Raw genomic sequence first — 13,910 nt, 5'->3', positions numbered from 1 at the left:
GATAAAATAAAAGAGAGAATCGTGTAGTGTTCCTGCAACTTAAAGGACTCAACCAATAATTAAGATTTGAGCATTTGTTCTCGTATAGTGTTCCTGCAATTACTACAAGAAATATGCTGTTTCTCTGGAGTTTTTGCTACGGAAAAAATCTGCACCAAATTCCTGCAATTTTTGTTGCCATAATTTCAATTATAGGAATTTTTATGCGGATAAAAATTCCCAAGAGATGACATGAATTTTTTGGTTTTATGCGGATTGTCCTTCAAATTAAAATCCACAGAAACTAATAAATATAAATAAATAAAATATAAAAATAATAAATTTGTATTTTGTCCCTCTTGTGCCCAAACCTCAAAACATATATAACATGGTATGAAAAGAGACTTCTAAAGTATTCCTCACAATCCGCTCTCACGTATTTCATCACTCCAAACTCTCTTTTCTCTCTATCAAAACCTTGTGTTCCTCGCGAACTTGAAGCAAATCTACGCATTTTCGTCACACGTTCTTGTAAATTCTTTGCATTATCGCTAATAACGTGTTTTCTCGGAATCAATTATTTCTTTTATTAATAATTTTGTGGTGTTGTAGATCTGATAATTCCGATCTAGCATTTTCCTTTTCATGTATAATATTTCTAGTAACAAAGACCTTTGAGTTTATAGAGTCCTTAGGAAAGACCCTTCCCACGGGGCCATACTTCCTCCGAACTCTATTTTCCCTCCTCTTCATGGCCCCAAATCTGTACTATCTCCTCCTCTTTGTCATTAAACTCATATAGCCACTTTTCATGATTGCAAGGATAGTCCTCACTCATCTCAGAGAAAAACCCTAAGAGGAAGTCAAGAATCAGATCTCGGGATGAAAAGCCCTCACACTGTTCTCACTAAGAAAAACCCTAGCATAACCTCATGAAGAGAGCCCAACATGTGAAACTAATCATTATCCCTATTATAATTGAGGTTTTTCAATTTCATCATCATATATACACTGCAAAGTTTTAGATCAAACGTTTAAAGCCTCTTAAGTCGTGACACAATTGAAAGGGTACGCTCTTTGTTTTAATGGATTGAAATAATGTCTCCTCATTTTTTTTTATCCATTTTCCTTGTCATTTCAATTAATTAAACAGTGATCCATGATTTCTAATTAAGCCACGCTCTTTCTTGTTGGTATTCTTTTGTTTACCCATCCTCTTTTTAACCAAGTGATAAAACGAGCATGAAAGGGAGGCATATGATTCTTTCATTAAACTCAAACAATATATTGAACTATATCAAACACAAAACAGAACAACTACACGGTAAAGAAATACAAACCACAGACATTTTACTTATTACAATAATAACTATTTGTAGGTCAATTGCCTACGGTGATTGACATATTGAAGTAATCAAATATCCATAATTAGCGTCAAATAATCGTCCATATTTCAAATCTAGTTATTGTTGTCATACCAAGATTGCTTTTGAAGATAATCAATTGTGCTCTTGTCCACCTGGAAGGCTTTGGTGAGAACCTCAGGAGAAATAGGAGGATTAGCTTTAAACAAAGCATTTGCAATAGTGATAGTTCCTGGATTTTGGCTACTAAGACCAGCAATGGCAACAGCATTACCATACCCCACATTGAGTTGGAAATGAATGAGACCAATTGGGAAGACAAACACATCACCCTTGTTCAGCACTTTGGTGAAGAGGCGATTTCCATCTTGATTAGAAGTCACAAATCCAACATAAAGAGTTCCCTCAAGTACTATAAGGATCTCAGTACCACGAGGATGAGTGTGGGGAGGGTTTAAACCCTTTGGTGCATAATCTATGCGAGCCAAAGATATGCCCAGTGTGTTTAGTCCAGGTAGTTGATCAACAAAGACCGGAGTCACTTGTGAACCTAGTGGATTCGCAGTATTCGCAGGTTCCACATGTTTGAAGAAATCTTCAGCTTTCACAAGCTTGGGATCTTTGCAGAATTTTCCATTCACAAATACTACAAATTTAACAGGGCAAAATTTTAATTAAAATATATGAATCACAATAATTCCAGGGAAAAAAATTGATTAAAATTTGTGTAGCAAGACTTGTGAGGAGTGTTTGTTTGTACATACCACCATCTTTTTCTTTGGCCGCCACACAAAAATCTTGCAGAGGACTAGGGTCATAGGCAGAGACCACAGTGGATGTCAAAGCCAAGATAGCAACAAGGAAGTATACAACTTTCATTTTTTCTCCTCTTAGTAGTAATGCACTCTTATCTTAAATGATTTCGCTTGTGAGAATTGAATTAATTTTGATTCATGTGAAGCTTGCTATATATAAGGATGAAGCATTGAATTGGTTTGCAGTTTAACTATACCCTAATTAATTCTTTATTGGATGATGAACCATTCCTTAACAACTAATGCATACTTAATCAAAGAGTAGACTTAGCAGATGCCTGAGATGGAGAAGCAATGTTATTATTTTACCTGTCCACTTGGCTTCGTACGAGCCCAGTAATATCATTTTATAATTGGAAGCTCCTTTACTGAATCAAAGGTCAGTTTAGACTGTCTCAATTTTCAGAACTGATGATAATAGTTTAATGTATTTAAAATATTACCTCTTTTCCTCCCTTATCTCTTATTGGCTTCCTGTTACTGTCTCAAGTTTAAACATGGCCATCAAAGTAGGATTTGGAATATCGAAATTTCGTGTAACTTGTTTTCTTACACTACTAAAGATTTTTATTCATTGACTGTGCACAGCCTGATCCATTTGCTTCCGGCCATAATTTTAATAACTCTCCAGGCCTTCATTTTAAAATTATTAATCACATTAGTACGAGCATGAAAGTACAATAATTATATAAAAATCTTTTTTAAGCCATATATAATAACATATGATTACTATAAAATATGAAGTTTCTATTTTAAGTTATAATTTACTTTTTTAAAATTGACCAAATATTATATATTTTACGCACTTAAATATGTTTTTGACAGTAAAATATAATAGTATTTTAGTCATGGTTCCTAAAAAAGTGTTGCTTTATTTTTTGTTTTTGACAGTAAAATATAATAGTATTTTAATATTATAATACAATCATCATTTAATTTGTTAGCTATTTTTACTTACTATTTTACTATAAATTACATAAACTATGATCTCTAGAGCAGGTATGTGTATGAAATCAAACCTTTTAAAAAATGATTTTTTCTATCTAAACATTGTAAAACAACGAGCTAAATTTTAATTTGTTCTTTTAGTTAGCCTCATAATTTTTTAGCATGAACTCATTCAAAATTTTGATTATTGAATCAAAATTACATGGTTCACTGCGTCAATAAATCAAAAAATTCAATAATTTAGAGAAGATAAAATCTATGGAACTATTCCAATAGAAAAACTTTAAATGTGTCTGCATTTTAATGCAAAATCCTGCAAATAAAATGCAATCTTAGTATATGGATAATAAAAACAATGTTGTTAAAACTCAAAATATACCAAGGTTGACATACTTTTTTTCCATCCTTGCAATTTGCATGCTAAGTTTTCCAAATCCGTAAAGGAAGAAACATATAAGTAGCAAGGTTCATAAGAAACATAATCAAATTTTGAATGTTTAGTTGATCGAGTATCATTAGGATTATAATTAAATTAGAATAAAAGTTAAGTTAGACACTACCTAAATATTGTCAATTGCAAATACTTCTCCTAAAATCTTTAGAAGTGACTTTTGATATTGTAACATACAACCGTCCACGAGTAAATACAATTCTTGAAAGATAGATTCCCACATGGGAAAGCAATTCCCCCTGACTTTTATTTATTGCCAAAGTAAACTGAAGAGAGAACGCAAATTGGAGACACAAGAGATCATCAAAGAGAGAACGAGACCACAAAGGGCAACAATGATTTTCCTTATTTTGGTTTTGGTAAAGCTGCTTAGAAAAATAAAATATCACTTGATTTTAACAAGAAAAAAATTACCAGGGCTATAGTGACACAAAAATAAAAATAAAGCTAAAGGCACGGTCATAGGGTATTAGATAAAAAAAATATAGGTAAAATGTGTTACTATAGAGTGTGTAGCAATATGACATGCATATTTTTTAGTGTAAAAACGCTGGATACATTAATATAAGTATGATATGTTACTATAATATGATAATAGTTATGTTTATTAATTTGCATATATATATATATATATATATATATATATATATATATATATATATATATATATATATATATATATATTTCTTTTATGATAACTATCTTATAATTTATTATATATATTAAATACATTTTTATGATTTATCACAATTATATATAAAAGTTTGATTTTTTTATTTTATTTTTTACAGTTTGAATATTATAAATTATTTAATTTTTTTAATATAAAGCAAGTCATGTAAGTGAATGTTTGGATCAATTCTAGATCCAAATCTAGTCAATGAGCTGTCCGAATATGTTAATATTGACTAAAACTATTTCCTTTTGCGGTTTACGCATTCAAAATTAAAATTGAACTATTTCTGTTCAGTACAAGTCTCACTATATTATATGCATTTACCTTCAAAAGTATTTTGTCTACTCGACGGGGAACTATAATAATATTTATATTATGCCCCAAAGCAATTCCAACAGGCCGTGCAAATCTAACATTTAATAACTTCCGATGTTCACCTCTTCGAACACTGTTCTGTTATTCAAATACATTAATAGTGTATGAAAATTTAAAACGAATCACACGGACACAACCATAAAATTTCGGGTTGCAACCGGAGTGTTTGATTAATTTCTGACAAGGTAATCAGAAATGGTCTCTATATATTGTTTAGCTGTGGTAAAATATATGTTAACTGTGGTTGGATCGTGACCAATCCCTCACAAAATTTTCATATTCCACCAACTACTTTTGGTGACCATGTTTAAACTTGGAACAGTAACACAGTAACAGGAAGCCAATTTAAACTTTCCACAGTGGACGAGGTCTAAACTGAACTTTGATTTAGTTAACAATCTTTCCATTTAGAATAATATTACAGGAACGAGTACAAGCAAAGCCAAGTGGACGAGGTAATACCGAAGCACTTACTTTTTCTTTATCATATAGAGCATCTCCTTAGTCCATACTAATTGATCAAGCACGCATGGAGTTGTTAAGGAATGCTTCATCATCAAATAAAAAATTAATAACGGTATAGATAAACTTCGTGATTAAGCTTCGTTAAGTTAATGATGGTTTTAGGAAAACCATCGTTGAAAGTAGTTCTTTAAGGACGATTTTTCTAAAACTATCGTGATTTGTTTCCATAAAATTCAAGTTTTCGTTCTCAGCCCCGAAACCTCTCATTCTCGTGCTTATCCTTTAGCTTGCTCGTTACATTCTCGACTTCGTCCTTGACCTCCAAACCTTTTTCCCCATGCTTCGCTTCTCGCTAGCCTCCAAACCTTGAACTCCAGGGTGCTGTATATGGCACGAAGTCCAAATGGGTGTACTGTGACCTCTGCAGCAGGAGACGAGACACTGAGACTTTGGAATGTCTTTGGAACTCCCCAGGCTTCCAAACTAGCACTGAGCCCTTTGCTAATGTGAATCGTATTTGTTGAATATGCATGTACAACTGTCTGCAAGCCTGTGACTGTGAGTTGCAGATTTTGTAGACATTTTATTAAAACATTGTTTAGTTTTTAATATCACCCTGACCATTCTTTGTACATTTATATTATGACATACGACAGATATATAAACATACATATGTTTTCATTTTATTGTTTGTCTGATCTTTCTTGTTCTGGTTTTAATGTTTTTGAGAGACTCCAAATTAAATCCGTTAAGTCATCTTATTTTGGTGTCCAAGTATAAGAGCAATGTTAACAGGTAAACAGTACCACGATGCTCTCACTAATTCACTTTTCTAACTTAAGAATTTAACGCGGCATGTAGTATATAGGGAGCGGTTGTAATAATACGTGGAGAGGATCAATATAGTTTGATAAGTTTTCTTATCACTTATCTTTGACTGTTGTAGGCTTTTACCTCATTTCATCCTCCCCTCCCCCCTTCTTAAATTATGTCTCTCAAGACAAGTAATTGTATGTCTTGTGAAAACAACCCCAGTAATCCCCATTAATATGTTATTTCATTTTCTGTTACTTCAAAATCCATCCATATTATAGTAGACGCTCTTGACAATTAAGAGACTTAAAGATCAGATCCATCCGCAACTCAAAGAAGAACAGGTTCTTTTATTAAACTCAAACAGTGTATTAAACCAAATTAATCAAACTCCAAAAGAACAAATATGAAATATAAAAATAACCCACATACATTTTATTTATTAGGTCTATTGTATGGGGTGATTGAAACCATAAAGTGGTCAATTATATCCAATAACTAGCTAGTGCGAAATGATCGTCCATTCTCCCAAATTAGTTATTGTTGTCGTACCAAGATTGCTTTTGAAGATAATCAATTATGCTCTTGTCCACCTGGAAAGCTTTGGTGAGAACCTCAGAAGAAATAGGTGGATTAGCTTTAAACAAAGCATTTGCAATAGTGATAGCTCCTGGATTTTGACTGCTAAGACCAGCAATGGCAACAGCATTGCCATATCCCACATTCAATTGGAAATGAATGAGACCAATTGGGAACACAAACACATCACCCTTGTTCAGCACTTTGGTGAAGAGGCGATTTCCATCTTGATTGGAAGTCACAAATCCAACATAAAGAGTACCCTCAAGGACTATAAGGATCTCAGTGCCGCGAGGGTGAGTGTGGGGAGCGTTCAAACCCTTTGGAGCAAAATCTATGCGAGCCAAACCTATGCCGAGCGTGTTTAGTCCCGGTAGTTGATCAACAAACACCTGAGTCACGTTTGAACCTAGTGGGTTGTCAGTTTTCCCAGGTTCCACATGTCTGAAGAAATCTTCTGCTTTGACAAGCTTGGGGTCCTTGCAGAATTTCCCGTTCACAAATACTACAAATTACAAGCAAAGGTTTTAATTAATAAAAATCATCAATAACAATAATTCTAGACAACATCTATGTCTATACATATTATGCAACAAGCTTAAATTCTGTGTTGAGAAGTGTTTAATTTGACATACCACCATCTTTTTCTTTGGCTGCCACACAAAAATCTTGCAGAGGACTAGGGTCATAGGCAGAGACAACAGTTGATGTCAAAGCCAAGAGGGCAACAAGCAAGTAGACAACCTTCATATTTTTTCTTCTTAGCAATATAATCTTATCTTTAATGATTCTGATATATGTAATAGCTTGTGAGAATTGGATTTTGGTCCATGTGAAGCTTGCTATTTATAAGGAAGAAGCATTGAATTGGTTTGCAGTTTATCTATACCGTAATTAATTTTTTATTTGATGATGAACCATTCCTTAACCACTACATGTGTGCTTTGATCAATTAGTATGGACTAAGGAGATGCTATCCATATGAAAAAGAAAGGCAAGTGTTCCAGTAATGTTACTTAACAATGGGAAGATCGTTAACTAAATCAAAGTTTAGTTTAGACTTTGTCTCAATATTACAGACTTGATGAGGAAGTTTAAATTGGTTTGACTGTTCCAAGTTTAGACATGGTCCCCAAAAGTAGTTGGTGGAATATGGATATTTTGTGAGGGATTAGGTCACAATGGAACCATAATTAACATATATTTTAACGTGGCTAAACATAGAGACCATTTCTTATTACCATGTTAACAATTAATAAAAGACTCCAGTTGCAACCGGAGACTTTATCGTTGTGTAGTATTAATGTATGAAAACAAATCACACTGACACGACCTTTGACCTTGCACGGCCTGCTGCGCTTTGGGGCTTATTTAAATAAACTATTTCCCGTGGAGAAGATAAATTACTTTAAAGGAAAATGCATATAATAAAGTGAGACTTTCGTTGAGGGCTTGTACTGAAATGGAATAGTTTTTTTATTTTTTATTTTTATTTTGGATGTGTAAACCGTAAACGGAAATAGCTGTAGTATAAAGCTAAGTCATCTCATTTTATGAATTACAAAAAAAAACTTTGTAGAAAGAATTTTGTGACCCAATAAGGCATATAACTTTCTTTTTACGGAATAAGGCATATAAATCTGTAAAAAAAAAAAAAAAAGCATATAACTTACCCTTACTAAATTATTGCAACATCAAACAAGTGTGGAACAATGCCAAGTGGACGAAGTGTAAAGGGATTGAGAAAAATCCCTCCTTTGCATATCATCGAATATCCCTAGGTTCTAAATCTACCAGGGACTAATTCATAAAATGAGATGTCATAAGTCATAACTTTCAAGGTACTACAACTATTTTCGTTTACGGTTTACCCATCCAAAATAAAAAACTATTCTGTTTCAGCAGAAGTCTCACTTTATTATATTCATTTTCCAAATAATACTTTTATATATTTCTTCCATGAAAACTTATTTAAATTTATTGGATAATCAATATTCACTCAAACAAAGTTATTCATATAAAGATCATGATAACACAACAAAAATTAAACTATAGGAAAAATAATAATAAACACATGATTTGACACTTTTTGTTTACCTTCATGGAATCATTTAAAAAATATTTCAATATCATAAAATGATTATAACCCACCCTAAATTATGTATACTCTATAAACTCAAATACGTCTCTCAATAGTTATAGAAAATTATGACATTCTCACAAAAAACATTTTTCTCTCAATAAAATAATTTTACTTCAGAATCTCTCTCTTTTTACACTCTTCATGTGCATTTTCTCTACTGATTATCTTCTCTATTTATGATAAAAATTGTCACCAACTATAATAAATAAATATTCTTGAAAGTTAAAATAAAAATAATTTTCAATTCATTCATTCAACTAAACTTCATCTAATAAAATATAATCTTCCACCATTTAAACCTTCTAGACTCTAATGATAAAAATTCAATCCTGTCCATTAAATCTAACTTATCTTTTGAGTTGAAATTGTATAAAATTAAACCCCCAAACAATTGTATCAGGCCGTACAAATTCAATGGTTATATCTAACATTTATATATTCCGATCCTCACATATCTTCAAAAACTGTTCTTGAAATAATTTAGCAGTTTGTATGAAAACAAATCACACAGGCACAAAGATAAAGTGCATGTTTAATTTTACATTGGATAATTGATTCGAAGTTTAGACTTAATTTTAAATAAATTTTAACATGTTTTATTTACGTTGGGAAATTTTTATAATTGATTTTAAGGTAAAATAATTTGAGTAACTTTTATATTACTCCTAACTTAATTTTATAATAAAAACATTTATATCATTTAATAAAGCAATGATCAATTTTACAAAATTAAATTAATTTTATCAATTTTGGGTTGCAATCAGAGTCTTTGATTAATTCTTGACAAGGGCAATAAGAATTGGTCTCCATTTTTAGCCGTGGTAAATATATATTAGTTATGGTTCGATTGTGACCCTATCCCTCACAAAATTTAAATATTCCACCAACTACTTTTGGTGACCAAGTTTAAACTTGCAACAGTAACAGAAAGCCAATTTAAACTATATCATCAAGTCTGTAATATTGAGACAAAGTCTAAAAGTCAACTTTGATTTAGTTTACAATCTTCACATTATAAAATAATATTACAGGAACAGCGTAACAACTGGGTACAAAACCAAGTGGACGAGATAAAACCGAAACATTTGCTTTTTCTTTTTCATATGGAGCATCTACTTAGTCTACTCTTTGATCAAGCATGCAAATTAAATAATGGTTCCTCATCAAATAAAGAACTAATTACGGTAAAGATAAACCGCAAACCAATTCAATGTTTCATCCTTATAAATACCAAGCCTCACACGAATCAAAATGCAATTCTACAAGTGATTAAATAGCAGAATCATTTAAGAGTAGCTCTAAGAAGAAGAAAAAAAATATGAAGGTTGTGTACTTCCTTGTTGCCATCTTGGCTTTGACATCCTCTCTTGTCTCTGCCTCTGACCCTAGTCCTCTTCAAGATTTTTGTGTGGCAGCCAAAGAAAAAGATGGTGGTATGTCAAAACATTCCTCAACACAATATTTGAGCATGTTGCATAATATATATATATATATATATATATATATATATATATATATATATATATTGTAATTTTTAGTATTTGTAGTATGTGAAAATTTTGTTATTAGTCTTTATTAATCAAAACCTTTTCCTTGTAATTTGCAGTATTTGTGAACGGAAAATTTTGCAAAGACCCTAAGCTTGTCAAACCTGAAGATTTCTTCCTACATGTGGAACCCGGGAACACTGACAACCCAAATAATGCACAAGTTACTCCTGTGTCTGTTGATCAACTACCGGGACTAAACACGCTTGGCATATCTTTGGCTCGCATAGATTTTGCACCAAAGGGTATAAACCCTCCCCACACTCACCCTCGAGCCACCGAAATCCTTTTAGTCCTTGAAGGAACTCTCTATGTTGGATTTGTCACTTCCAATCAAGATGGAAATCGTCTCTTTACCAAAGTGTTGAACAAGGGTGATGTGTTTGTGTTCCCAATTGGTCTCATTCATTTCCAACTCAATGTGGGATATGGCAATGCTGTTGCCATTGCTGCTCTTGGCAGTCAAAATGCAGGAACTATCACTATTGCAAATGCTTTGTTTAAAGCCAATCCACCTATTTCTCCTGAGGTTCTCACCAAAGCTTTTCAAGTGGATCAGAAAATAATTGATGAGCTTCAGAAGAAATCATGGTACAACACGAACTAGTTTCAGAACATGGAAGATCATTTCACATCAGTTATTGAATCCTTATGACTTTGATCAATGTTTCAATCACCCTATGCAATAGAACTACAAATAACTACTATATAATGTAATAAATAAAATGTATGTGGCCGGGTTATTTTAGAGTAAATTTAATATATATAAGTTAATATGTTATTTTCTATTTAATTTATTAAATCCTTTATTTACTATCTACTTTACAAAAAATAAGATATTATATATATATATATATATATAAAAGTTAATATGTTATTTTACATTTATATTAAGTATGTGGATCATTGTTTTAACTTAACTAGTAATCAACTTAACTAGTGATATGAGGTTTGAGTTCTAAGTATGTAAGCACATTAAATATTTGGAAGGAGAGTCTCGCCAATAATGATCCTATCCGATTCAAACAAAATTATCTCTAATAAAAGATACATATGATTTAGACCGAAATGTTATTTTAACTTAAAGTATAAGTTGTTAACTAAAAAAAATACTTTTGTGCAACATTTGAACTAGCTAGTACAATATGCAAGGTTTCTATATGTCAAGAATAATAATTTTGTCATCTTAAAACTAATTTATATTTAAATTTAAAAATAATTACATTGTTTAAAAAGTAAGAATTATTATTTTCACCATTTATTGAAGCATGAAATAAGAATAAATAAAGACTTCCATATATTTAATAATGTCAATAATTTGTCAAATAAATGTGTTGTGCAATCGAAGGGATAAACACGAGAGAGATTTATACCAATGAACTATGAGCAATCACATAAGTAGACCTGTAATTATACTTTAATACAAAATCTTAAGGCTCAAAGTTTATGTGTCTACTCTCATTTATATGATACTCAATTTTTTCAATTCTAACCAATATAAAACTTCACTGCACATTTGTATTTCAATAGAAATGATTTTTTTTAGATATAAGTATAATAATTGAAAGGGTTGACTAAATTTGTTATACAATTTATTGAAGGATTAATATATATATATAAACTCAAAAAAATTTCCCTTGATTCTTATGTTAGAGGGATATCTTTATCTTAAAAAAATACAATTTTTTTATTTTATTTTTACTTTTTTCACATTTTTATAATTGTCTATGTCTATTTTACATTTAGACAAATCATACCAGATGAATAACATGAGTTATATATTACGCTTCAATTTTATTATGTAACACTCATGTATGTATGGTTTATCACAATTTAAGCATGTGTGTGTTAATTAAATTTCATCACATTTAACATTATTGAAGGATTAAATGGATTCTATTAATGTTATTTAAAATGGTGTATAATATTTTACTTTAATTATTAAATAGAGATATAAATTAAGAAATATATACACACACTTAAGTCTATTTTTTTATTTTAATTACTTTACAATATATTTCATAAATAATAAAGATTAAAAATAAGGATTTTCTAATTAAAAAATATATTTTATTATTGATAAAAATTATATTATTTGTTGTAGGTTTTATAACTAATAAACATTCTATGTAAAATTCTTAGAATGTATCCAACCTATGTTTTAAGGATGGATCTATCGAGAAGGAGCCACCGGATAAGAACGACGACAATACTAGACAAAAATATGTTTCTTTTAGGGATAAGACAATGGTGAATCGGCCTACACCACCTGCAAAGCCTAGGGTGGATTTACTAAAGGAAAAGTTGGATAGGATTGACTCTGAGGATGGGAATCCCTTGAAGTCGATGGTTCGAATAGTGGATATAGTGTTTGAAGTCTTATGTGCACCTTAGCAGGATGCCTTTGTCATCAAGGTGTTGGGAAAGTTTATAGGATTCCATGTCTTGAAAGAATGCTTAGTCAAGAACTAGAAGCTGCTAGCGGGCTTTGAGATGGTTGACATTGGGAATCAATACTTCATGGTGAAGTTTGATCGTGAAGAGGATCAACTCAAGGTCATGGAGGGTGGACCTTGGATGGTCTTTGACCATTACTTCACTATTCAACAATGGTCCCCCTTAGTTCCTACCCCTCTAAGGCAAAGATTGAAAGAACACTTGTGTGGACTCACTTTTCTGGACTGAATTTGGTGTTTTATGACAAGAGTATTTTACTAGTAATGGCAATGATGATTGGCAAAATGAAGGTTACTATGAATACTTTGGATGCGTGCCAGGTTCGTTTTGCAAGGGTGTGCATCAAAGTAGATCTAATCAAACTTGTTGTTTGTCATGTTTGGTTTAGTGGGCATTTGTATCGGGTGAAGTATAAAGGTTTGCCTAGGGTTTGTGGTACTTGTGAATGTTATGGACATCTTACAAGGGAGTGCAAGCAGTTCCCAATGCAAATTGCTAAAGATGGTGTAGGTGATTCTCCGTCACAACCTATAACGGCTTCTTCATCGATGGTTTGAGCCTTTTAGGAGTCTCTGGGAACATTGAATGTTGCAACGAATGTTACCACTCAATCTTTACCTAATTTGACAACCATTAATCACAAAGTTAATGACACAACCAATAATAACCCGTTGCATGGTGAATGGTTAGTTTTCATCTGTAGATCCCATAACGGCAACAATCCAATATATATATATATAAAAAAAACATCAGGTTTCTCATATATTTTGTTTGGTAAGGAAATGAGAGAGAAATTGCAGAATCTTGGGATCTAAGTAATCATAGTAACGCGAGACTATTTTATAAATTGGGTAACCAACCCATAAAAATCTCTTCAAAAAATAAAAGGTCGCGAAAATACCATGCTACCCCTAATAGGAAAACTATTGAATGCTTCCAAAGGGAAGGTTATTACAAGTCAAACTCTAGGAAACCTAATCCACCGTTTGGCAATAAAGAAGAAGCCTTTGGCTACTACTACTAGCCATAGGACAAATGATGTAAGGAATGTGGGTAAACCAACTCTACATTTGTTACAACATATGTCTAATGCAACCTTCCAAGGTTAAAAGATGATGTTACAACAATGGAGGTTGTTAATGATCGTTCCTTAACATCCACTTCTTTGGCAGTACCTCATGCACCAAGATCTCCAAACAATTAGAGACCATAGTCTTAGCATCTCCTACTCCCCATTGTTATTATGATTAATTTCCAAGACATAACAATGTTATCATGGAATACTAGAGGTGTTGTAG

At 31.9% G+C, this 13,910-nt stretch overlaps 3 protein-coding genes across 3 annotated transcripts; 1 reads left to right on the top strand and 2 right to left on the bottom strand.

Moving 5' to 3' along the window:
- Positions 1-1,224: 1,224 nt before the first annotated feature.
- On the bottom strand, positions 1,225-2,285 carry GER3 (germin-like protein). The gene is made up of 2 exons (NM_001250065.3): positions 2,108-2,285; positions 1,225-1,989 (listed from the first exon to the last, which is right to left on the bottom strand). The coding sequence occupies exons 1-2, from the start codon at positions 2,220-2,222 to the stop codon at positions 1,439-1,441; spliced, it is 666 nt and encodes a 221-aa protein (NP_001236994.2). The 5' UTR covers positions 2,223-2,285; the 3' UTR covers positions 1,225-1,438.
- Positions 2,286-6,213: 3,928 nt separating this feature from the next.
- On the bottom strand, positions 6,214-7,283 carry GER2 (germin-like protein). The gene is made up of 2 exons (NM_001251744.2): positions 7,101-7,283; positions 6,214-6,970 (listed from the first exon to the last, which is right to left on the bottom strand). The coding sequence occupies exons 1-2, from the start codon at positions 7,213-7,215 to the stop codon at positions 6,420-6,422; spliced, it is 666 nt and encodes a 221-aa protein (NP_001238673.2). The 5' UTR covers positions 7,216-7,283; the 3' UTR covers positions 6,214-6,419.
- A 2,578-nt stretch (positions 7,284-9,861) lies between these two features.
- Positions 9,862-10,971, top strand: LOC100786576 (germin-like protein). The gene is made up of 2 exons (NM_001358026.1): positions 9,862-10,041; positions 10,215-10,971. Exons 1-2 carry the CDS (start codon positions 9,927-9,929, stop codon positions 10,760-10,762), a joined length of 663 nt encoding a protein of 220 aa, NP_001344955.1. The 5' UTR covers positions 9,862-9,926; the 3' UTR covers positions 10,763-10,971.
- The last annotated feature ends 2,939 nt before the right edge of the window (positions 10,972-13,910 follow it).

The sequence above is a fragment of the Glycine max genome, chromosome 16 (assembly GCF_000004515.6).
Source record: "Glycine max cultivar Williams 82 chromosome 16, Glycine_max_v4.0, whole genome shotgun sequence".
Classification (NCBI taxonomy): Eukaryota; Viridiplantae; Streptophyta; class Magnoliopsida; order Fabales; family Fabaceae; genus Glycine; species Glycine max.
Note: the sequence above shows the minus strand (reverse complement) of the source record. Positions and strands in the feature narration are given on the sequence as shown.